A 24,378-nucleotide genomic window follows, 5' to 3' on the forward strand; every position below is an offset into this window, starting at 1 on the left:
TATATGAAACATACACTGTGAATGCTATATTATATGAAACATACACTGTAAACGCTATATTATATGAAACATACACTGTGAACGCTATGTTATATGAAACATACACTGTAAACGCTATATTATATGAAACATACAATGTGAACGCTATATTATATGAAACATACAATGTGAACGCCATATTATATGAAACATACATCGAGTGGTATACTATTACTATATTTATTTATTTACTACTAGTATATTATTTTTCAAAGGTAATACTGTAATACTAATAGGGCCCATTTTCATTCTGCCACGGTTGCAAATTGCGTTTCAGGTGCTGTATCACATTTATACATGTTTTATATGCGTTAAAGTTATTTCCATGTCTGAGAATTACATTTAAAATGAAGTTGGTTAATATAATGGAAATCAACCACCACCGAAGTCGGATATAATACTCGATTTGGCACAATCAACCCCATATACTCACTCACTCACTCACTCACTCACTCACTCACTCACTCACTCACTCACTCACTCACTTACTCACTCACTCACTCACTCACTCACTCACTCACTCACACTCGCAAAATCTCGTGGTATACATGCCTTCGGTGGTAGTTTATTGCTTATTTAACAGCGGCTTGCATAATAAAATATGCCCTGGCCCAATCAGAACGACGAATTCAGGCAAATGAAATGCTGGTATAATATAATGTTAATATTGGGATTAGGGAACACGCTTAGGTCTCCATTTACCCTCAGACAACTAATAAGTTAGTTTTTAGTTGCCTGAGATTTACCCAAGGAGGAGACAAAGAGCGTTACCGCTAAAATAGCGATGACGCCCCTCCATAAATTTGAACACAATTTCCGTTCTTTTGATCATTATAAGTTCGATACTTTTTTTTTCTGTGCTTTTCGCCACACACTCGGAGACATTTCTCAAATAGGAGAAAACACTCGCGTAATTTGATAAGTAAAATACGGCAGATCAAATATGTACAAGCATAAGTTAAATAATATCTTGAATATAATTTTGGTCTTATTTAATAAAATTACAATGATAGTTGAATACAATAAATAGAAAAATAGAAAATTAACCACGTGCACCTTGTTAAACTCGATGTGTTGTCCGAGTAAGTCTATATATTTACAACCACAAATAAAATATCTGCTTTACAGTATTGTACGGAAGAGCAATAGATAGCGGTAAATAACCTGTATTAGTACGAAAGAAGAAAGAAAGTATATATATAATGAGTTGGTAATAGTGTCGATACATTGTACACTTTAACTTGGATCTTTAATACGAATATTATGTGTCACAGTGAAATGCATTTGTTATGATTTGGAGGTGATGTTCGATCAAAAAAGTTGATGTCCGATAAACAGGTTCAGGGTGGTGTACTATAAGAAAAGTCTGCCACAAGCCCATTAATCAACAATTGTTCGAAAAGACATGCATGTCCAATAACACAGGGTTCTGGAGTTTTGATGGTCTCCGTTAATCTTGATAGCGTGTTACAATATCAGAACCCCGGTGCAGTACATAATTACTAGTATATACAGTCGGTCTTAAGCCCCACTCGTTTCTCTTATAAATACCAAGTAGGGTATATGCGTAAGGTTTGTAGCTCATCTGACATTAGATGCCAACTGCCCGGATTTTATTCTCAAGATCATAGACCTGTTGTTTATCTGTGAAGTCTGCATGACTGTATACACGGATCATATACCCACATTCTTTAACTTTAGGGGAATTAGGAACATGTTCCCTGGAACGCATGCTTATCTTAGCACGTGGTCCTAATTGTGAGTTTACTGTTGCCACGGCAATAACATGCCATGCAAGGTCTGCTTTATATCCAATGTTAAAATGAATCAGCCATTTTCCAGACGTCACGTTATGTGCCTTGGCCAAGTCGTATATTGTATGGTAGTTGATTGGTCGACCAGACTGTTGTAAAAGTTTCCACTCTTCCTGTAGTCCTTTAACACTACGTTGCAATTTACTGAAATCTAGACTTTTAACATGTATCGAAGCAACGCCAGACATATAATCAGACAGCCTGTAAAAAAACACAATCAATAACAAATCACTTGTAGCTCGCCTGTCAAGTGAATGGTAACGGATTTGTGTGCACCAATGTCATCCAACTTACAATACATTTTAAGAAAAACAACTTTGACTTCAGCATAAAGTGGACAGACGCATTGCCATAGTATTTTAAAAAAAAACTTGTTATTGTATGAATTTAGGTTGAATCAAATATGATTAAAATAATATCCTAGTTTGGACTTTTCTTGTTTCAGATATTTTATAAAAATATTTATTTGCTGGTATTTATTGGCTTTCTCTGGCTTTCGCAATACTATTACATACTCAAAATAAAAAAATAATATTTTAATCAGACGGGGTGAAATCTAAAAAAGACCGGTAGTAGGTATATGTGCATGTAACCTGAACATCATAATTTAGTAATCCTCCAGTGATGGCCATATGAGTGATGAGACTCAACACTGCATTATTGTGAGCCGAAGCATCCAGGTTGATAGCAAAATACGACTTGTGTAAATTGCAATGTTTGAGATGTATCACGTGATTAGATGCATGAAACACAAACAGCGAACCTGTCGCCGATAGTCATTGAGTTTTGAGCAGCTAAACCTTTCCATTGTGAACTCAATGATACAATGACCTTATGGCATAGCAAAACGTTGAACTAAATGTACAAAGGGAAAGTATAATATCGAAGCAAATAATATTTGTTTTCTGTCAAATGTCATCTGCATAATAAGAAGTTCTTGTCGTATATAGTGAACAAGATTTTCGTTTGAGAAAGATAAATTGAACTAAATGAATTGTGGGTAGAAGATTCAGGTAGCAATCAATATTTATATTGAAATGTGAATGATTTCTTTAAAACGTGGTACTTGTTTTTTAAGTGTAAACAATACGTTCTGTGAAATGATTCTGTAGCGTAAGTTTTACTGTGTTACCCTCCATGTAACTTTGTGACTATTTCATTTTTGCATCGATTGTCGATGTTGTCTCCTAGTCAGTTCTTTGAAATACATAGCAGATTCTCGTTCGGGGGTAGAATGCAGTCAGTAAAACTTTGCTCACCGGATTTTGTTTACCAAATTTTACTCACCACTTATCCAACCGCGTTTCTGATAGGCTTAATCTGGTTATTTTAAAAATAGGTCATAGTTAATGAATAACGTCACTGGTTAGAAACCTTGTCAATATCCCCGAGGGCGCATTCAAGTCGTTAGTGTTTCCCGTTTTTGCTATTTTCAAAAATTCCTTTCAAAAAGAAAAAAAATACACGGGGGTCAACATATATTACTTGCTAGGCTAAACTATTTTTGGATTTGATAAATTCATTAAATAAACAAATTAGAGAATTATTAATATTGTCACAAAATAGAATAATCTGAAAAATGTCCACCAGGGTGAGCTGGTTGTTAACAATTGAGCGGTAGTTAAAACCGGAAAAAATATTCTCCCCAAAAAGCAGGGAATTGAAGATATCACGAAATGAACAATACTGAAAAAGTTCCACACACAATACCAAGTATCAAAGCAATTTTAAAAATATAGAAAATGCAATTGTTGACTGCCATTTACGATGACAGCGGAGCTAATAAAAACGAAAATAGAAAAACAGGGAATTCTAGTGTATTTTTAGGAAACGGGTAGCAGTGTGGTGGTATTGTTCTTGTTCTGTTTCTTCCGCTATCGCTGCAAAACACATACCCCCTCTAATTGCACGTTAGCTGAAAAATTGTTTCGATTACTATTTTTTCTTATCTCCGTATGCGGAAATTGACCTATATCATGTTCGTTCCCTTTCTTATTCTGTCGCTTGGCGGCGCTAACAAAAACAGCCGCCTATTCACCAATCCGCGGTGGCGGACTTCCGGGTATTTTTTTGGCCAGGTTGTTCTTGCAATATTTCTAGGTTTCATTTATCATTATTCAGTAAACAAGCCCCTGAAACGATTCAATATATCCGTTAAATACGTGCCAATCGACGATTTGCTTCGAAACGCTCGAAGTTTCGAAAAAACCTCCGGCACACCTTGCGCGATATGAGTCAGATCAGTGGAGATGTGTAGAGGTAGCCCCTCAAGATGGCGACGTATTTGACATAATGGGAAGGAGTCGTGTGGTACAAATATAAACTCGCATAAAATGTAGTTTAGGAGAAAATTGTTTCCAAATTCTGTTTACGCCAATATAATATATATATTTTTTTAATTCATGAAATCAATAATAAAATAACATAAATGAGCCCGCAAAATTACATGTGCACAATATAACAAACATCACGTCTGTATTATATGGCACGGTGTTCGTCCTTCAGCGATGTGTTCGTCTCTCAGCGATGTGTACGTCTCTCTGCGATGTGTTCGTCTCTCAGCGACGTGTTCGTCTCTCAGCGATGTGTTCGTCTCTTAGCGACATGTTCGTCCTTCAGCGATGTGTTCGTCTCTCAGCGATGTGTTCAAATTACATGTATTAAACAATTAGTCCCAGAACTTTTATTTATGTTTTCGAGGCCAAAAGGTTAGAGACTTGTTTCTAGTGTAAAAATATGCGTAGATTTCAAATGTGCTAGTCTGACAAAAAATTACTTGGACAGATTTTTTATTTGCTTTTAAATCAGGGTATCCCCATTCCGATTTTGGCTCGTTTTGCTCGAGTCTGACTAACAGGCAGTTGGATATTTAAAAAAAAATAGCTGTAGTTACATGCTACCAGGACAACAAATTTGGTAACATTCAAAAACTTAGAGTGTTTCTGCTATAATATGGGGATAATAATTTTGTTTTTGTGTACATTATATATGCAAATCTCTAACCAAACACAGCCCCCACCCCCACCCTCGTGAATCTATGAATACATGCTACATTTTGGTATGTTTATGATATGTTTACCCTCTTGGTATGTATTTGACAACACTGATCAACATTCTGCAACACAATATACCTATATAAATTTGAAAAAAGCAAAGTCACAGAATGAATAATATGTATTAGAGTCGGATCTCATATTCTAACTAAATATCTCACTTAACTTTCATTTATGTATTTCTTATTTATGCAAATAAAAAAAATACATATTTCACTTCCTGCTAATTTCGTTATAATGCATAGTGAACAGATTAAACATGAACATCACTAGCTAGTGTTGTTTGGTATTGCTTATATTATGCAAAAACACTGTACATAAATACCCAAAACGTTTCCACAATCACCCATCACTGTCCTCGGCATCAGATTCATCATAGCCATACAACGCTTCCTCATAGGCCATTTCGTCATCGGCGCTGTCTTCCCTCCAGTCATCCTTGTTTAAAACTTGATGAACACTTGAGGAACTCGCTCTCCTCCAAACCATTTAATGTGATATAAACCCACCCTGCATGACCATTGTCCTCGGGTTGAAATCGGCATGGTTCTGGTAAGTTGGCATCTTTCCACATTGAAGCTACAAAGTTGGCACGCTTGATTGTGTATAGCAAGACTGTTTTACTGGGTGGCATAGAGCTTTGGTTTACTCCTTTAATCCTCCCCATGCAATCTTCTTTCCTCTTAGGTGCATAATGTTGCTGGTACATGGCATATCGGGCATTATCCACATCGGTAAAAATGGCTTTCCCATATAAGGCACACTGCTCAAGACTAGACAAAAGATGCTGAGAAATGTTCCTGCTCTTTCCTAGCTCTGCAAATGTTTTGATATCATGAGAGCAAAAGGCTTCGAATTCCCTTCAAATGATGCCGTGTAGTCTGATCCCGTGAAAGAATGGAGACCAGGGAGTGAATCCAGGATATTTAATTCCCGATGACCAAGATGGACAGCGAGTTGTGTGATGTTGATGTAGCAATGAGTGTTATTACTGCTCTGGCCTACATTCATCCATACCCTGGGTTGACTTTGATTTGCTCCTGTTACATGTGCAACATGATATAAGAGTAGTATAAACACATCAGTGCCATTACTTCTGACATTGATTTTTGCATCATTTGTCTCGTTGAATATGTGGCACCGATGGTAAATCATCCCAGTGTTCGCTTCTTTATGCTTACACCTCAATGAAATTACTGTTTCTTTGACAACTTCTCCATTTGCTTCAGTGAAGCGAAGACACTCTGTATCATACGCCAAGTAGACTTGGTGACCATTAAAGGTATATGCATAAGAACTCTTAACCCACTCTGACGCCAGGAATCGAAACAAGGAATCTTTGAAAGATGGTGAATTCATTGCTTGTTGCCAATCCTTAGGTATCTTTTGTTCACTGTCTGTGATGAAAAATGCTGTCTCCTCTGATCCACGCCGGTCCATCTACAAGTCCACGATGTAGGGACTAAAATATGTGTCACACACAGAGTCAACTCACTCTGACATTGAGCATAGTATGCCCAGAATATGTGCTGCAACATCACCATATGTTGAAGGTAGATTTTTCTGTGCACGCAGTAGAAACATAGCATCTACAACTGTGACACTGATGTGATCTGGAGCTGTACTTTCTACCATTCCTTCAATTTTGTGTAATAGTTTAGCTTTGTCTGTCTTGTTTAGAGATCCATCTATATGAGCCAAGGAGAGTGGAACTGGTGTTAGAGGGTATTTGAATACGAATTGTAAGCCAAGTTCCTCAACTGTGCTGAGATAAAGCAGTCTTCCAAATAAATCTCTGGTTCCTACCACCTCTTTAATCTTCGCATAATTTGCACTGGTCTTTTGCCTTACAGCAGTAGATGCAAAGATTTTTACTTTCCTTCTAGGAATTGGTTTCTAGAAGCGGGATGGGTCCTCAAAACAACTGGTTTTGAACTCCTCACACCATGCTTGCCCCCTTTGAACACAGTTTAAGAGATCATTTTTTATTACATCATCTACCTTCTTTCCTGTTGAGATACGATGTAGGTTTTCATGTGGCTTTTGAGTGAATGGATTCATGCTTCTCCGGATCATTTCAATCAACTTCTGCAGATCTTCATTGCCCATTGTTTATTCTGTATGGCTGAGCCCTTTTGTGATATCTTCAGTAGATTTCAATCCGGCTTTGGTCATCAGGTTACTGACAATACTGCTTCTCATAGATCTGGTCACTATCCAGCGTCTCTTTGCAGTGTTTGATTGACTAAATGAAGCTATCCCTGTTAATCGTGATGCAGCATCTGCATTCACTGTTTGTTCAAGAGCCATATCAACCGGAGTCCTCGAAAACGTCCTCGGGGTTCGTTTCACTGAAAGGGAAACCATCCTCCAAGATTTTGCGCACTCCTGGATGTGTTTCATCTATGTTCAAAGAATATCTTACCATCTAACGAGCATAACTGGGCCTATTTCCTGCGAAAAAGATGGGAAGCTTCTGATCTAAGGCATAGATGAACAGGTCTAGGTTGTTACTCCTGCATGCTCGACTAAACAAAAGAAATATATGTACATGCTTGACTTATAGCATCCAGAATCACGCCATACTTCCATGTTCAACAGACATTGTGAACTCAATATATTCTGTGTACTTGTCATGATATCTTGGTAGTCACTGGAAGGCTGTTGATAATATAGGATGTAACCTCTTACATCTATGAAATAAAGAAAAATTAAGTGCATTATATATACAACAAATTCATTTCAGATAAGAGTAAATGTATTTTAGGTAGTCCTACAGTCACAAAATAGTGTAAATTTTGCAAGAATAAAGAAAGACACAGAAAAGTATAGAAAAGTAGCAGATGACTTTGAAATATAGAAAGGAAATTATAATGATTGTGATTTTACCTGTTGTAATGCTTTCCTAGTAGGAACCTATTGAGTGATCCAGGTGCTAGAACCTTTGTTTCTGTCAAGATATCTGGACCTCCAGAGCCAACCAGAATGTGTCCTAAAGCACCAAAATAAGCCAACTAGACGTGGAATGGTTCAAAGCATATGAAGATGTTGTCATGCTTTGGGGCATATTCTGCTTGTATCAGCATGGTAGCTTTGGTCACAGCAAAATCATAGTGCACAACAGCAAAACTCCTGCCCATACTCTCTGGCCACATGCTGGGAAATGTTGAGGGTTTCAGCTATCACATCCAGCCTTGTAGGTGGTAAATTGAGGTTCTCCATGTAAGCAAGTTTTTGTTTTGACAGTGGGTCATCAGTCACTAAGGTATTCCATGCAGCCCACATGGATGTTTCTGACGTTGTTGCATTCATCATCCAAAATATATCTCTGTGTTCTATAATATTTAGGTTCTAGAATATCTTTGACAGCATAATGAAAATCACTTGTTTTTGGCTTTTTTCTGTAGGGCTCAAGAGTGGTCTCCGTTGTATGAAATGAACGTTTCGATCTTTTGGATTGTGTTCTACTATGTTCACTGGTTGTAAAAGTAGATTCTTCTTGGACATTACTGGTGTGTACAATATCCGTAATGTCAAATTCATCATTCTGATAACAAATACCAACTGTATCAAGGAGAGTTCCACTGCCTGAAAGGGTCTCATTATTGTAAATGTCCCAAGCAAGAGCAGTACAGACGCCAGGCATCTCGTATAAACCATCTGGTGTAGCACAACACCTGTCTGATATTTCAGTTGCTAAATCAGTCTCTATAGCCTCTGCGGTGTGGTATTCAAAACAGTGGCCAAATCTATTTAGAATATCTAACACCTTTCTATTTCCCGTAAAACTTTTCGAGCCTAGTCCCAGGCATATATGTTTGTTTGGCTTTATTCTTGCCCGTGTTGTTGCAAAGATTACATCACCTGAGACTGACTGAACAAGTCGTTGAATCTTTTCGTTTTCTGAATGCATGGTAGACCCATATATAGAGAACTTCAAAGAACTGTAAAGGTTTTTGTGGTGTGTTGGTCATACCCTCCTTCAAGGTCTCTGCTGTAACACTTTCTAGCTCTTCTGACGTGGTCAATATTCTGAGGTAGAATGCAGTTTCTGTGACCAAGCCTTTATCAAAACATGCCCTCCGAACTGCAGTCTCTACAGTCAAGTTTCTATTGTAAATGATAATACCTAATTGTTACTTTGTGCTGGTTTAAGATTTCATTGTTTTCTTTCATGACATGAAATGGGCATGCAGTGAAGTGAGCAATTCGGCTACATTTACATCAAAAATAACACCATCAATAAAACCACACTTATATCTGAAATCAAAGAAAACCATTTAATTCATCATGTTTATTTATATAATAACAAATGTAATACATACTTGCATAAGTTTAACATAACACAGTTGTTTTGTTTTGTTGGCAAATTAGTGAGATAATAATTGATCTAACCACAATATGGTAATATGAGTAAACTTTTAGATATTTAGACCAGGTTTTCGCAAATAGATTCAACGTGTTCAATGATCCGAGTATCAATCACATACTATTACAGTCAGTCAGTCATATAGTGCCTGTATAATTGAACCCTGATGCAGTACATAGTTACTTCTATATATAGTAGGTCTCAATCCCCACTTGTTGTTTCTATAAATACCAAGTTGCGTATAAACATAAGGTTTGTATTTCATCTCACATTTAATTCCCACAGCACGAATTTTATTCTCAAGATCATATACCTGTTGTTTATCTGTGAAATCAGCATTGAAAACACTGATCACATGTTGGTAATCATCAATGGCGGAATTAAAAGCTGTTATCTGGGCACGTGTTCCTAATTGTGCATTTACTGTTGCCGTGGCAATAGCATGCCAGGCATGGTCTGCTTTAAAGCCTGGATCAAGGTGTATCAACCAACTACCGCAAGTCACATGATGTGCCTTTGCCAAGTCGTATATTGTATGGTAATTGATTGGTCGACCAGACTGTTGTAAAAGTTCCCACTCTTCCTGTAGACCTTTGACATATATAGTATCATCTGAAGGAGGGGGTTTGAGCAACCAGCCAAAACCAGTCTGCCTGGAAAATAAAATAAAGCCAATTACAACCTATTATTGATATGCAGATCACTTGCCATTATTGTTCATATTTAAATATTTAACAATTCCTGTTATGATTTTTTTAGCTCAGGAAATGGAAAAGGTGATATGTTTCCAATAAAGCAACTAATAAAGCGAAAGAATTGAATTGAAACCTATTCATGACTTATCGTAATGTGTCACAATTGTCACAAGCGCAAAACATAGTTGTGCTTGACAGAAGGACAACGAAACTTGTCATTTCAATTGACATCAGCATTTTGACCAGAAAGCTTTCGTTCCAATTACGAATAAATATGTATGTATTTTGGAAATGTGCATATGAAGTTTCCTCTCCTGTGATATAATAAGTGACATTAATAATTACAACTTGAATGTTGGAATAAAATTCCATTATTCAATGTGTAAATCAAAGGAATTGACACACGCGGCTTGGCTGAGATGTGACAATATTGTAGGCATACGAACAGGATGTGCCGAAGTGACAATATTGTTTTTGAAATGGTTTCTGTCAATATGCGTTGAATAATCAGTAGAAAATTTGTTACATTTTCGAAGTTGTTTATATGACCTATTATAATTGGATTATGGCTACGTACATTTTCGAACGTAAAATCTTTGTACAACGTCAAACATAACGACACGGTTAAGATATAACGTAGCAAGGCCAATGATATTAATTAACAATTTACAAACAATAAAAACTTATAAAACTGCAATGTATAGACAAGTATCTAATCTTAACTGCATACATGTATGAAATCACGTTATGTGCCATAGCTAAGTGGGATATATTTCGATAGCGGATTGATCGATCGGACTGTTGCAGGAGTTTCAACACTTCTCGTAGTCTTGCGTCCTCACTTCCATATGGGCTTTTTACGCAAATATAACCAACACCAGTCTGTCTAGAAAAGATACAAATATAATACATTTTAATATTATGAAATAACCAATTGTTATAAATAATTATTTTGAAATTTTGAAGGTATTTATATGATAAGTGCTCATATCGTCTGGCTATACAGCATATAAATTGCAGCGCGGTGCAATAATACAAAAAACAAGCCACACAATTAGCACAATTCTGGCCAGCACGTTTTTACTTTTTATGTAAAAGCAAATTAATAATCCGTCGACAAATACATCGTTTGTCAGAAATGTATCACGGTGTACTCATATAAGGGTCACGTCAATAAAAGTCCAAAGGTTAAATGCAAGTTACCTGCAATATATATACATATATATGTCAGGATCAGTTATAAACTGGAAGAATACCTATAAATTTGTGACGGAACATTGGTTTCCAAGAAATCTTCAAATGATACGGAGTCGTGTTTATTGGGGTCGAATATGATCCATTCGGCCATGGCATCAGCCTTCGATTCCGCGGCGTACTCCTCTGCTTTTTTCCCCTCACGTCTGTATTTGCGATAAGCAATTGTGGTGGCACCATGCACCTCTCGACTTGTTCTATGTCCTTGGATGTCATCTTCCTGTTTTAATGCCATGGCGTGATCTTCTCAAGCGTCACGTGTGAGCTCTTCGTTCATTGCTACAGAGCTACCGGAAATTACATATCATTACATGTAGCGATATTCGGTGCTGCTCCCTTTGCTTCATTCTGTCACTTGGTGGCGCTACCCGAAGATATTGTATGGACGTACTGCACTAAGAAGTCGAGTTATCACTACAAATGAAGACATCTGTTATAGAGGTTGGCCGATTAGGTATTCGGGTTGCAGAAAAAAATTGTTACCAGCAAAAGGAGATGCAGATGCGGATATGAAAAACGATGACAATGGTGAACAATCTCCTATATGAATAGCTCTGCTCTGTTGTATGACAATGACAACAGTTCTCAACACAGAACATCTAATAAATGCAGTCATGGGACAAATAAAACGTGTATATTAATTGTAATTGATGCAGCTTATCATTTCAGATACATACTTCAACTTTTCTATGGATAGTTCACTTTATTATGAATTTATTCTATTTGCTGATCATCAAGTAAATCTATCAGTTTGACCTTTCCAGAGTTGGAGTAACACGGTATGTAATTGATATTTACTAAATTTTACATTAATTTTAATCAATTTATGTTATTTTCGTCAATGCAATATGTTGGCAACACCATTCCAATTCCAAAGCCGATTATTTTGGTCTATAGAAGGATTATGTTCTTCAATCCTGTCCAAGGTACTTGTCGTTTTAAATACCAATACACACATATTTATGCCACTGCTAGGATATACTGCTATTTAGTTGATGAATATATCAAATAAAAATGAAAATGTTAGTAAACAAAAAATCTAAATAAGTGCACTGCAGGATCAATGTAGCTGGCAATATTATTGGAAATGCGTTCATTTTGTTATAAGTATAAAAACTCGTCGCATGTTAGCTGTAACTGAATCATAGTATTGGTAATCCCTGACACAACCCGTTGTACTACAAAAAGCAGTAGTGCAGGTTGTGTCATATGACTTATTATAGTAATATTCTCTGGATAGTGTGTTTTAGTTACCATTAACAGTTTATTGTCACATCCTACCATATTGCTTGGCGACCAGAAATAAATGATATTCAACAAAAATAAACCACTCATTTCTACTGGGAAATGGCTATACAATATAAACCAATTGCTGAAATACAGGAATTCCAATGTTTAAAGGAATGTTTAGTAGAATGTTGTTAAAAAGTATTTGTTTGCACTGTCAGGAAAAGAGTAGGTACTGTTGACACTAGTTAGCCCTATACTATGGCGGCCACTTCCACCACTGCAAAATACAACCATTGCAGCTTAACTGAAAAACGATTCGGATGCAATTCGGTATTCCAGGGTCTTTGATGGATTAAATAAATTAGACCACCGCAACATTACATTTGCACATACACTCTCACAACAATATAACTCAGAGAAAGCCTCAATGGGTTTATGACGGTGCCCACATTTTCGTCAAATTAACAAGGGTCTCATTTGATTGGTTCAAATGTGGACTGCTCTTCCTATCCAGGGTCACTAATATTTAGATCAGTCATGTATCTAACATGCCATGCTTTGGCTGGTATGTAGTAAGGGTTCAACTGTTGTATGTACAATATTGGAGAAACTCAGTCTGAACAAATGTGATGTCGTAATATTCTGTAACAAAGGGAAGCTTGTTGTGCATCGGTATTACTTTAGAATAATAAATTGATTAATCGGGTGAATGTCATCAAACTATCAGTTACCTTAATTTTTGTAATCGACTGAATATCATTGTTGCCAGTGCATTTAAGATTGAAACGTTATCGTATTAAACTTATTCGATTGATTCGCATAGATGCCCATAACATTCCACGTTTGTAGTTAATTTATTATGGGTCTGAGGTTAATTTATTTTTGAGGGAAGGAATGCCCGGAAACTGTTTATTCATACTCACTCGCATGTATCAGGATTTAAATTTGATGATTTCATTGTATCCGAGTCAATGGCTTTGCAATTACACACATTTGCACATGTAATTATGTTATGGTCATCAAAATCAAGCATTTCCACCATTCAGAAAGAGGATATTCTGGATAGTCTTTTTTAAATTTGATACATACGTTATGTCATTACCTCCATAAGTAGGTTATGTGTTCAATAGTTTTGCTTTACTTGACTGTTAGCATGATAACTAAAACAGAGTTGATGGATTCTTCAGGAGTAGCTACCATTGATATAAGTATCAGGGGGAAAATCTCTCTTCTCTCTGGGTTCTCCACACTTGTCAGGGGGGAAACTCGTCTCGTCTCTCTATCTCGTCCCCTTGAGGTACGGGATCGGGAAAGTCACTTTAACTTTACAGTCAAATAAGGCACACACAACGAAATACGTTTCAACTCTCGTCTTAGTCGATCTTTTGGAGCACTCTATAAGACACAGCGCCCTGGGAAAAAGTCCCCAAGACTCTCACAAGGCTGAACCAAGACTCGTCCAAGACTGGACTGCCTCAAGGCTCGCCCCTGGACTGGACTCTCGACTCTCCAGGACTGCACTCTCTTCTGCGTCTATCGTGCTGTGCTCCCCAAGACCAACTAAAACAACTTTATTCATTTTCAAAACTCTAACCAATTACAAAACAGTAAAAAGACTCTAGGGCGTAACTTTCAAACATAAAGCCAATCACACTAAGTACTGAATACGTCATATCTTTTGATTAATCGTTCACTACATTAATAATTATGAATACCAACTGTCAAAATAGCGACGGATATCTCGTAATTAGTTCCAAATCACTGAGCCAAGTTCCGTCCAAAACTTCAAATAGGCCTAAACGATGACAGACATAACACAGCAATTCAGCTAATAATCAACTAATTAAGTCGGTCAACAGATACGCGAAAACAAATTCATGACACAAGAATGAGCCTATTAAATTTCGATACAGACATGGGTATGGTTTCTATAGAAATGCCAATTTCGGAAATAATTTTTCATTTATAACTAGAAAATTACGTGCAGATTTCCATGAATGTTTTCAGAAGAGGGTAGCCTTTATGTTATTGTTATGTCTTTACTTCTTTTTTTCTTCTGCAATAGCTTTTTTAGTCATCTACATCTCAGACACAATTAATAATAAACTTATGAAACTTTGTAAACTTAAAGAGCTTGATTCAAAGGTGAGCAGTGAATAAATTAAAACAGTTTCCTCTACTTACCTTGTCGGCCATCTTAGAATTAAAATTAAACTATGAGTGTTTATTTTTTGGTATTTAGCATCTATGCATAAAAGAGAAAGTTGTTTTCAAAGCTCTTTATGATTGGTCTCACATTGTTTGACAGCCATCTTAGTTCAAAAAAGAAAGTAGTTTTATAATGATGCCACAGTTAGCTGATCGATTTGAAATTTGCCATGTTGTTTCTGTGTTGTAACCACTCCAGACAGCAGACAAATTATTTGGATTAGTCACGTGATTTGGCCGCCATTTCAGATTTCCGTCAACAAACAACAAAGAGTGCTTTAATCAACCAACTTGAAATTGTCTACCTCGTATTATATCCAAACACTCCTACGAGAAAAATAAAATAATTTTGATAAGGCACTTGGTTTGACTGCCATTTTGGATTTGGTCTGCAGTATGATTAGGTTAAATTAAAATCGGGAGTCATTCCCAAAACTGAAATAAAAAAAATTAAATTCGTTTATGAACGTAACGTAAAGTTGTCATGGAAACAAAAAAGTACAGATTTTCATGAAATTTTCTTGACGGTGAAAACATATATATTGCAAATAATTTTTCATTTAAAAGTTTTTCATTTATTTTTACGTGGAAAAAATTGATTATATTTTTTCACACTGAACACATTGTTTTCAATGACCATTCGTTAACAAGTTAATGAAACAATTCTTGAGTTTTTAAGTAGGAATTGTCCTTCAAATATAAGCCATTATATTCTTGCAGGTTATTTTATACGGATTCATCACCATCCTCTGGTAGCATCATCCAATTTGATCTTTCTGTTCAAAAAATAACAGAAGCTTAGTATGTGAGTATGATGAATGTATACAATAGTATAGTTAGGTTATGTAATTTGCATATCACGGAGGCTTGCGCTATTGGACTGTCTTAGTGTAATTTAATTGTTTTTGTTTCTTTTTCGATATGAAAATGACCGTCTTTTCCTTTAAATTGACACTAAAAAGGTACACATTTCCAAAATGACAAGTTCAGCTTTTTACATTTCCAAATGTTATATTGTTGTGAGAAATCTATAGAAAGTATGTTCTCTTATTTGTGCATATAACCACCAGAATCAACAATGTTTGTTGGAGGTTGGCTTCGGTTGTGGTTGGATGTGTGTGTTTTATTTGTTGGTGTGTTTGGATTTGGATGGGTGGGTTTTGGATAGTTTGTTGATGGGTAGAGTGGATGGGTCGGTTTTTTATCTCGGTAGGTATGTGTTAATGACAACATTCAGCTGATAGATGACGTCACCTAACTTAACTTGACACAGGTTGCGCCATTTGTGGCATTTGGCTGACAGGTTACGTTTGGCTGATAACAGATTATGTTTGGCTGATAACAGGTTACGTTTGGCTGATAATAGGTTCCGTTTGGCTGATAGTTGACGTCATTCTGCTGGTAGATAGCATCACTCACGTTATTTAGACGATAGTCACAGAATCACTTAGATATTATCAACCGGTAGATGGCGCCATTTTGCTAATGGTTACACCATTCAGCTGATAAGGAACGTTTTTCGGCCAATATTTTTATTTCAGCTGATAGGTGGCTTGACTAACGATGATTTAGCTGACTAATATCATGATTTATCATGTCATTAAAAAAGGACATATATTTAAGTATTATAGTGAAAACAGTGAAAACAGTGAAAAGACTCGCTTTTTAACTCAACATCCCCATCCAGCATCGCACATGTTTTCAATACGAATCAACTGTAGGACCACTTTACACCATCTTTACATTTATATACTTATTTGTGGGTTCTGTTTTTCATATATACAATCAATAAGTACTTGGAAGTGTGTTCACTCCGATAAATATGTTGTAATGAATAGGACATTCATTAAACGTTTATAATGTTCACTGTAGCACTTAAACGATAAATAACTCTCCGAAAAAGGCGCCAGTTTAGCACACACATCAAGGGCCATAGGTTACTCCTAAAATAATATGTAATTAATAGCAGACTAGTTAGTTAAAATTATTTAGTATGAACATTCACTTGAATACTTTATTGTGTTATTGATCGATATCTCAGCTTACAAATACAGTGTATTATATCTGCATACGAGGCGCGGAATGTAAATTTATTATTTTGTGTGTACTAGACGAAAACGTGCTAATAATTCAAAATTACGTACGTATTGAGGCCGTGGCGTGTGTGTTTTAAAATGATGTGTGCATTTTTAAAAAACGACGTGACTGTGCGTTTTAATGGTATGTGCTTTAAAAAATCATGTATGTGTATTAAATGGCGTGGGTGTTTTAAAAAACGTGTGTTTTAAAAATAACGTGTGTGTTTTTAAAAATGGCGTGTGTTTAAAAATGACGTGTGTGTTTTTAAAAATGGCGTGTGTTTAAAAACGACGTGCGTGTTAAAAAAATGACGTGTGTGTTTTTTAAAATGGCGTGTGTTTAAAAATGACGTGTGTGTTTTTAAAAATGACGTGTGTGTTAAAAACGACGTGTGTGTTAAAAAATGATGTGTGTGCTTTTAAAAATGGAGTGTGTGAGGTCGAATGATTTTTTTTCGTGTGTGTGTGCAAAAAAAAATGCGTATGTTAACCTGTTTACGCCTAAGAAACACATATACAAGACGACCACCGTCCGTTAACTCTATAGTACAAATCCATTGCACAAGAATCAGTTTGTGCGGAAAATATATTCAGCGCGTGGCATATGAATGTAAATGCACGAGTTCGCATACCACACTGAATATAGTCTTACCTGGTTCGATATTCTTCCCGTTGTCAGCCCACCGACTTCAACTAAACCTAGTCTCGTATGACAACAAGAGATATATACACACTATGAAATAAGAGCAACCACACGTATACCAAGGACCAGTAACATTTGGTTGACCAGCTGGACAAAACTATATTGAAAGCATAGGGTGTACTATACTCTTAAGAATTCTTGACAATTTACATATATAGAGAACTATAACTGAAAAATGTATTACCAAAGAACGATACATTTTGCAAAATATCATTGATTTTATATGAATCATGCAACTCGTTTAAACTATGTGTTTGTGTTATGAAAATAAGCCCCCCCCAATAATGGTCTAGTCTGAGCATGAATCCACGTGGTAGTGTTGAAATCAATGCACTTGGAGTTTCCACAATTTGAATAGGGCGGGGACATATTGCCAAATCATCCCACGTGAAGATAAATCGACATGTATGTTTCATCACTTTGTTTTATTCTCTCATTAATTACCTGTTTAGCTCAGTCATTATGATGGTCACTCCCTGGCTTGGCGGCTGAGATTACAAGTTCTTGTCTAAACTATAATAACTAATTTACTTTCGATTTTCATCATGCGCTTTGGTGGGAAAATGTTTTCAAGTTCGACGAAATGTGCACAACGCAATATTAAATAACGTGTCTGTAAATCAAATTATAGTATAATTTCACGTTATAACAGTAACAACTTATACTGCCAAAACCTATGTAGGATGTTCTACAAACGTTTAATCATGAAGCTTGTATGACACTCATGTGATATTTAAGCAATAACCCCATGACGACGGCAGGTATACCACGAGATATTGCACAATGCACGACATATATGCACGAGCAGCAGGCAAGTGTATATATGGAGTGAATTGTGCAATATCAATGAGCAATGTATACATTGAAAAAAGTTGAGTCACATAATTGCGAAATGCGAATACAACTTAATCGATCATGGTATATGGTGTAGGAAACGAAATAGTCTATCGCCAGACGTACATTGTATACAATACGACATATATTTTAAAACGTGAAATGCAATAAGTATAATGGACCACACAAATAAACCGACAGTCTATGGTCTACTTACAAACAGGTGTCATTTTTTCCCTTGTAATGGTGACTACTACAACAATAACAACAACAACAACAACAACAATAGCTATGTTATACTAATGTTTGACCACATAGTTTGTGAACAATGTTGAATGTGATTAATAAGGAGGAAACAATATTTCAAACTTTAGACACATATATTATATCACAAAAACAATGGTAAACATTGTCATTTTTATTTGTTCAAAGCCTTCTATGTCAGTAGGAGGATTTCAATTTTCTTTAGGAATTTGCATGCTATTTACGATTTAGGTTTTACATTTTAACTAGTAGCTGTTTTTTCATGGATGTGAATGTGATGACGATAAGAGTTTTGCAACGTTGCTATAGTTACTGAAGTATTAGAATCCTTCATCCTCAACCAGATAAGTAACATTTCAAAAGAGTTACATGTTCATATTGCGGTATCCAGTCTATAAACGTTTCATCATACACCTAATAGAGTAGCATTACAAACAAATGCAATTGTTTTGAACTACTGGTGTTTAATTTATCTTGGTTATTAATATTATTTCTAACATTTATTCTAACGTTCACAGTACGGATTAATATTTCTGTGTCTGGCGTCCCAGCACCAACAATACTCGCTCACTCGTTCTTACATTCGTTTGCGCCCATAACTATCGCAACTCTTGTAGCTAATTTGGTCGATGTTTTATATAGACAAGACTCACAACATAACGGCAAAATTGTGTCGAGATCAATTCAAACTCTCTACGAATGTCATCTCTGGTGACGCGATGCTGAGAACAGTTCGTGCGCGCCGCTCTAAACGTGTAAAGGGAATATGTTTGTCCGAATATGATCAATCAGGGCCGGGCATGTTGTGGAAAATTATTGCACAACTTTTTCATAGCGTTACATACATCATATTTATCAACTACGTTTGTACATTTTAGACAAAACTGTAATGTATAGATGGCTTGTAAATATTGCCCCTAACTTATAATGCTATGCACCCTCTGTAACATAATGGTATGTCCTGCATAGGCTTGGGAAGTCAAGAATACAATGGCGGAGTGGTTTACACAAGGAATCTTGTTCCCATGTCTTTATTCGCCTTTTATAAAGTAGCTAAACTTTACACAATGTCAGAAGTGGGATCCGTGCCAATGTTACCGCCATATAGAGCTGTCATACAGAGTTGAATATCCTCACATCGCAAACAGTTAGCATCATGTTATACGATTAGAAAACACCAACAACTGTTTCACAAAAATAGAATCTTGTCTAAAATGTATTTCTGCCACCCAAGCTGAATTTAAATGGTAGTATTTTTGGTAATTGAAAAAATTGGAAACAGATCTGGAATGCATATACAATTGTTACCAATCTCTGTGGCAGGAATGCAAGGTGCCGTGCTGCTACTTTCATCACGTGTATTGATTTAGATACTTTACAAACACATCACGCGCTTTAGAAATGCTGTCATGGTCAATGCGTCGACAAGCTTTAATATGCTTCAAATAATTTTAGAAAGGATATGTGAATATATAAGATGTCATTTCAGAACATAAAATTCATTTTTAAAATATAGGCTTCTCCCATCTTGAAATGGGGTAATTATAAAATTGTCAAAACTGGGCCAGTCAAAGGTAATCCCGGCCATGTGCTTTGTTGAAATCGAAATCAGCACCAATCACCACTATTCCATGTGAATTTGGACCAATCACAGCATTGATTAAACTAGCGTTATTTAAGAACGATATGTATTTAATAATCATACACAACAGCCAGATGAATACATTCATGCAACATTGTTACAAACCCTGGTTACTACCTGTAATTATGGTAGACTGCACAAATATTTACTGCGTGGCAGAATTGTCTGTGGTATCCAGTATAATGCTCTGAGAACCAGACTTAACATTGTCAAAATGTATCGTTATGTAGAGCATCAGTGTTGGAAACTTATTAGGGTCTTTTATATAACATCAAAAGAAGATGATCACGGTATTATACAAATAGATTATAGAGAAGACACAACGAATGGTAGGTTTACCAAAGAACACATTATGATTTCTTACAAAGATGTATTTAGTGATTTAGGAGAAATGGATCCCACATTTGGAAGAAGACAATACAGTTACTTCAGTGGTCATGTCACACGGTCAACTGTCAATCGATGGCCAATGAAGTTTTATGTACATGATGTATCTAATACGATGCTCGGCAGGGGACATTTTCGTAATCAATTGTTTTTATTTTCGTAAAAATGTAATTTAAATAAATAAGAAACGTAAATTTGTAGACATAGGTAAGGTGTAAAATGTAATCAGCTATTTTATTCGTCCGTAATTTGTACAAAGATATTATTTTGTGTAAGCGAATAAAGCATTTTCCACATTAAATGTCGTAATTCGTACGCTATTTTAAATTTTGTTTCTTAAACACAAATTATCAAATATATTATAAAAAGGTAAAATGTAATTAGGAATTTGCTTTATCTATAAAGTGTAAAAACCTATTTTTTACTGTAAATGAAACTTTCATTTTATTTTCTGTAAAAACGTAAAAAGCCTTTTTTTATTTTCTATAACCTAACCACCCTTGCCGCCCTAATACATGTATGTTTCATCACTTTTATTCTCTCATAAATTACCTGTTGAGCTCAGTCATTAGGACTACTCCCTGATTTGGCGGCTGGGATTTCAAGTTCTGGTCAAAACTCAAATAACCAACTTACTTAACTTACTTAAAAGTGAAGAGGAAACTGCAGTCTGATTTTCATCATGTGCGTTGGTAGGAAACTTCGAAATATTGTAAAAGAATAAAGATTCTGACATTTTAAAGTTATGTTGTTGTGATATATATTACAATCAGTATAAGCAAATTATTGTACACTGAGAAAACATGTATACTGCTTTGATAATCGCGCATTTTTTGTACTTTAGTTAAACGAAGCAAATCAATTACCCAAATATGTAAATATTATATTATATTAATTTCTTTTCTAATTTACTGTATCTGTATTACTGATATACATTTTGACACGCGTTAAAAATATTGTGACCAATATTAATTTCTTATTCATTTGTAGAAAAATTCACATACAAGCGAATCATATACTATTCCCTAAAGCGAACAATTGGTGCGGAACTTATATCATGTCATCATTATTACCAACAATAGCAAATCATTAACTGGTCCCAAAATATTAATGCAGGATTGATGCAAATAAAACATCCAAATGAGACACCCATAAATATTAATCATTTCAACCGCTAATAGTAAATACATTTAAATTATTCATCTAGATTTCGGGATAAACTGGCAAAATCTGGTCTTTAAATAGCGGCCATATTTACGTTGACGGCTTGTCGACTCTAGTGCATGACAAACTAACAGACTTCAATAAATTGCGAGGGCGCTATAGTGAAATTTCTAGAAATACTATACGATTGTACACGACAGTAGCAACTCTCCTCTCTGCAAACAAATCGTACACTTACAATGATGCCAACATGTCTCCATAATAATTGTTCTTGAAATTCAAGCAAATTCACAAAAGATAAACATAACAATAAAGGTAATAATTGTACTTAACGTTATTCATAGTCCCATTTAGCCTTCACCAACAGCAAGGAACAGTACAAGCTTGTGGATTGGTCTGTCCACTATGGAACTGGCAGTAGTATGCTGTTCCTTGAGTACTAAACCATCTTTCCCAGGATATACAGCTGTCACTCTGCCAATGCGTCATAGTACACTATTATCTTCCTTGATAATGACGATGTTACTAAATTTCATCGGATTCATACAGCTAGCTGAAAGTGATTGGTCTTGAATATACAATGTTCTGCACCTCGGCCATAAATGTGCTAAAGATCTCATCATCCGGCTGTAGACCTGCCTGATTGATGAGGGGTTCACAATCACACTTTTGCCCTAGCAAGAAATCGACCATTTTCTTCTGATCAATTTCTTTCAGGCCCTTATTCATTTCATTGTGTGTTCCAACAATGATAGTGCCACAATCTGCTCTCAGCTGCATAATAGGTGCTAAAAATTCAGCGTTAATGTATTGTAAGAATCGGTATCTAGAGAGTTTACAGTCTCAAGGTGAATCGCCTTAGATGCCATGCACACACAAACTTCACTATATATTTTCAACTGGTTCCTTCTCCCCTAAACTGCTGATGATTTAATACCCATGCTGTCTGGTGTGGTTACATCCTCTTCACATGTGTATCATTTGTTCATGGAAGTGTCACACTATTAGTGTTGTTATGTGGATCTTCTTGGGTAGGATAACTCGATGTTCAATTTCAAAAGGTTGGCAGGATTTTTGTACTCTCTTTCCAACCCATAGCAATTTCTGATTATCTTATATTTGTTTCAGCTTAGATATAGTACTTGACTTTCTGAACTGTATATTTTGTGCCTTTAGTTGTTTACTAGATTTTACTAGGTTATCTACTAGCTTCGATTCCCTCAGTATATGAAACGCTCTACTTTGGTCTTCTCATATTACGGCTTTTTCACCATCTGCAAGATCCTGTACAGTCAAGGGTGTATTAGTTTCTTGCATAACATATGTGAGACTTACCTTATTATTCAAGGTCTTGGTGGCCCTCAATATTTTTGCTTTAAGACATAGACAAATAGTTGCTGCACGCTGCACGTTTAGATGCGTCTCATGATATGTGCTGATAAAATTAGTACTAATCAATTGACCATCTGAACAGGCTGTGAGTGAATTAGTCTTCAATACTGTTGTGGTTATCTTAATTTCTCTCCTCATCTCTTCTTATGTCACTGCTACATTCACATCAAAATTCTTTTGCAGATAGGGGCTTCCAGAAAATCTGGTCCAGTTAACCAGTTAGAATCTTTGATAAGTTGCTTAGCTGTTATCCCCCTGCTAGCGTCATCACTCGGATTTGAATTTGGAGAAGTCAGCATACGTATCTGCTGAACCCTGTTGGCAGCATAGGTGTTAAACGTTTGGATTCATTATTTATGCATCTAAGAAACACATTTTTAAATATTCAAGTGGGTAGTATAAGACACCAAACAGATGTTGGCTCACAAATTTAACCTTTCAAACACTGAGGGGGGAGCTTTGAGTCGATCAGTGACCTGAAAAAGGACCCCCCCCCCCATGATAAAAACTGTTTCCACTGAAGATTACTAATTTGTCTTAAGTTCAACAACTGTTTCATAGCATCAGTCACTTCATTTGCAAGTGGGGTTACAACACTGCTCACCATGGCCCTGGCTTCTTTGTTTTCTACTCTTACCTTTGCTTCCATTTTTGGTGACAAAATCAATGCACAGTTCTGATCGTGTACTGAAGAAACATGGCTCTATTTATTGTGAGTGTAGTTCATCCATCTGTGGTTGTGAATTTAAACATTTGTACAGATCTCCATTTCTATTGGCTGTCGGTATGTCACTTAATTGCTGACTTCCTTCATCAGATCTGTCTACATTATATATCACTTCTTGCTGTGCCTGATTTTCAGCAAGTTTCTTATATGACTACAATTCTCTTCAATAATCCTCGTATGTTCTAGCTCCTTTCTTTCTAGCTGTTTTCTTACAAATCTTACAAATCGCAGATGTAACACAAGGATATCACCAAAACAATGTCCCTGATAGCTTCTTTACAGTGGAAAAGCATACACCTTTCTAGTTATGTGTTTCTAGATATTGCAGGTCATGCTAATAGTGAATGAAGCTAAAATATAAATAAAATTATAATACCAATTTTATTAATGTATACGAGTGAGATGCCGTGACTCTTCCCAGTCCGTTTTACTACATTAAGCCATACTTATTTTACACCCTAACTATTAGAGAGACCTCACCTTTTATTTCGATGAATACCAGTATGTAAATGTGGATTAGAAAGC

The 24,378-nt window shown here is 36.0% G+C and overlaps 2 protein-coding genes across 2 annotated transcripts; both read right to left on the minus strand.

Moving 5' to 3' along the window:
- Positions 1–1,630: 1,630 nt before the first annotated feature.
- LOC102801378 (UPF0696 protein C11orf68 homolog) lies at positions 1,631–5,311 on the minus strand. The gene is made up of 2 exons (XM_006822840.1): positions 5,253–5,311; positions 1,631–2,054 (listed from the first exon to the last, which is right to left on the minus strand). The coding sequence occupies exons 1-2, from the start codon at positions 5,309–5,311 to the stop codon at positions 1,631–1,633; spliced, it is 483 nt and encodes a 160-aa protein (XP_006822903.1).
- A 3,872-nt stretch (positions 5,312–9,183) lies between these two features.
- Positions 9,184–11,559, minus strand: LOC100377542 (UPF0696 protein C11orf68 homolog). Its single transcript, XM_002739786.3, has 3 exons — positions 11,227–11,559; positions 10,701–10,856; positions 9,184–9,928 (listed from the first exon to the last, which is right to left on the minus strand). The coding sequence occupies exons 1-3, from the start codon at positions 11,457–11,459 to the stop codon at positions 9,409–9,411; spliced, it is 909 nt and encodes a 302-aa protein (XP_002739832.1). The 5' UTR covers positions 11,460–11,559; the 3' UTR covers positions 9,184–9,408.
- Between the last annotated feature and the right edge of the window lie 12,819 nt (positions 11,560–24,378).

The sequence above is a fragment of the Saccoglossus kowalevskii genome, chromosome 2, assembly GCF_978046115.1.
Source record: "Saccoglossus kowalevskii chromosome 2, keSacKowa6.1, whole genome shotgun sequence".
Lineage (NCBI taxonomy): Eukaryota > Metazoa > Hemichordata > Enteropneusta > Harrimaniidae > Saccoglossus > Saccoglossus kowalevskii.

Bases quoted from the DNA above. Each gene is read 5' to 3' on its own strand.
- LOC100377542 (XM_002739786.3), bottom strand. From the start codon at position 11,459: ATGGCATTAAAACAGGAAGATGACATCCAAGGACATAGAACAAGTCGA. The intron at 10,857-11,226 runs GTATTCTTCCAG...TATCTTTTCTAG, and splicing joins GTTCCGTCACAAATTTATAG to ACAGACTGGTGTTGGTTATA. The intron at 9,929-10,700 runs GTATGCAGTTAA...TTTATTTTCCAG, and splicing joins CATAACGTGATTTCATACAT to GCAGACTGGTTTTGGCTGGT.
- LOC102801378 (XM_006822840.1), bottom strand. From the start codon at position 5,311: ATGGCCTATGAGGAAGCGTTGTATGGCTATGATGAATCTGATGCCGAG. The intron at 2,055-5,252 runs GTGATTGTGGAA...GTTTTTTTACAG, and splicing joins GATGCCGAGGACAGTGATGG to GCTGTCTGATTATATGTCTG.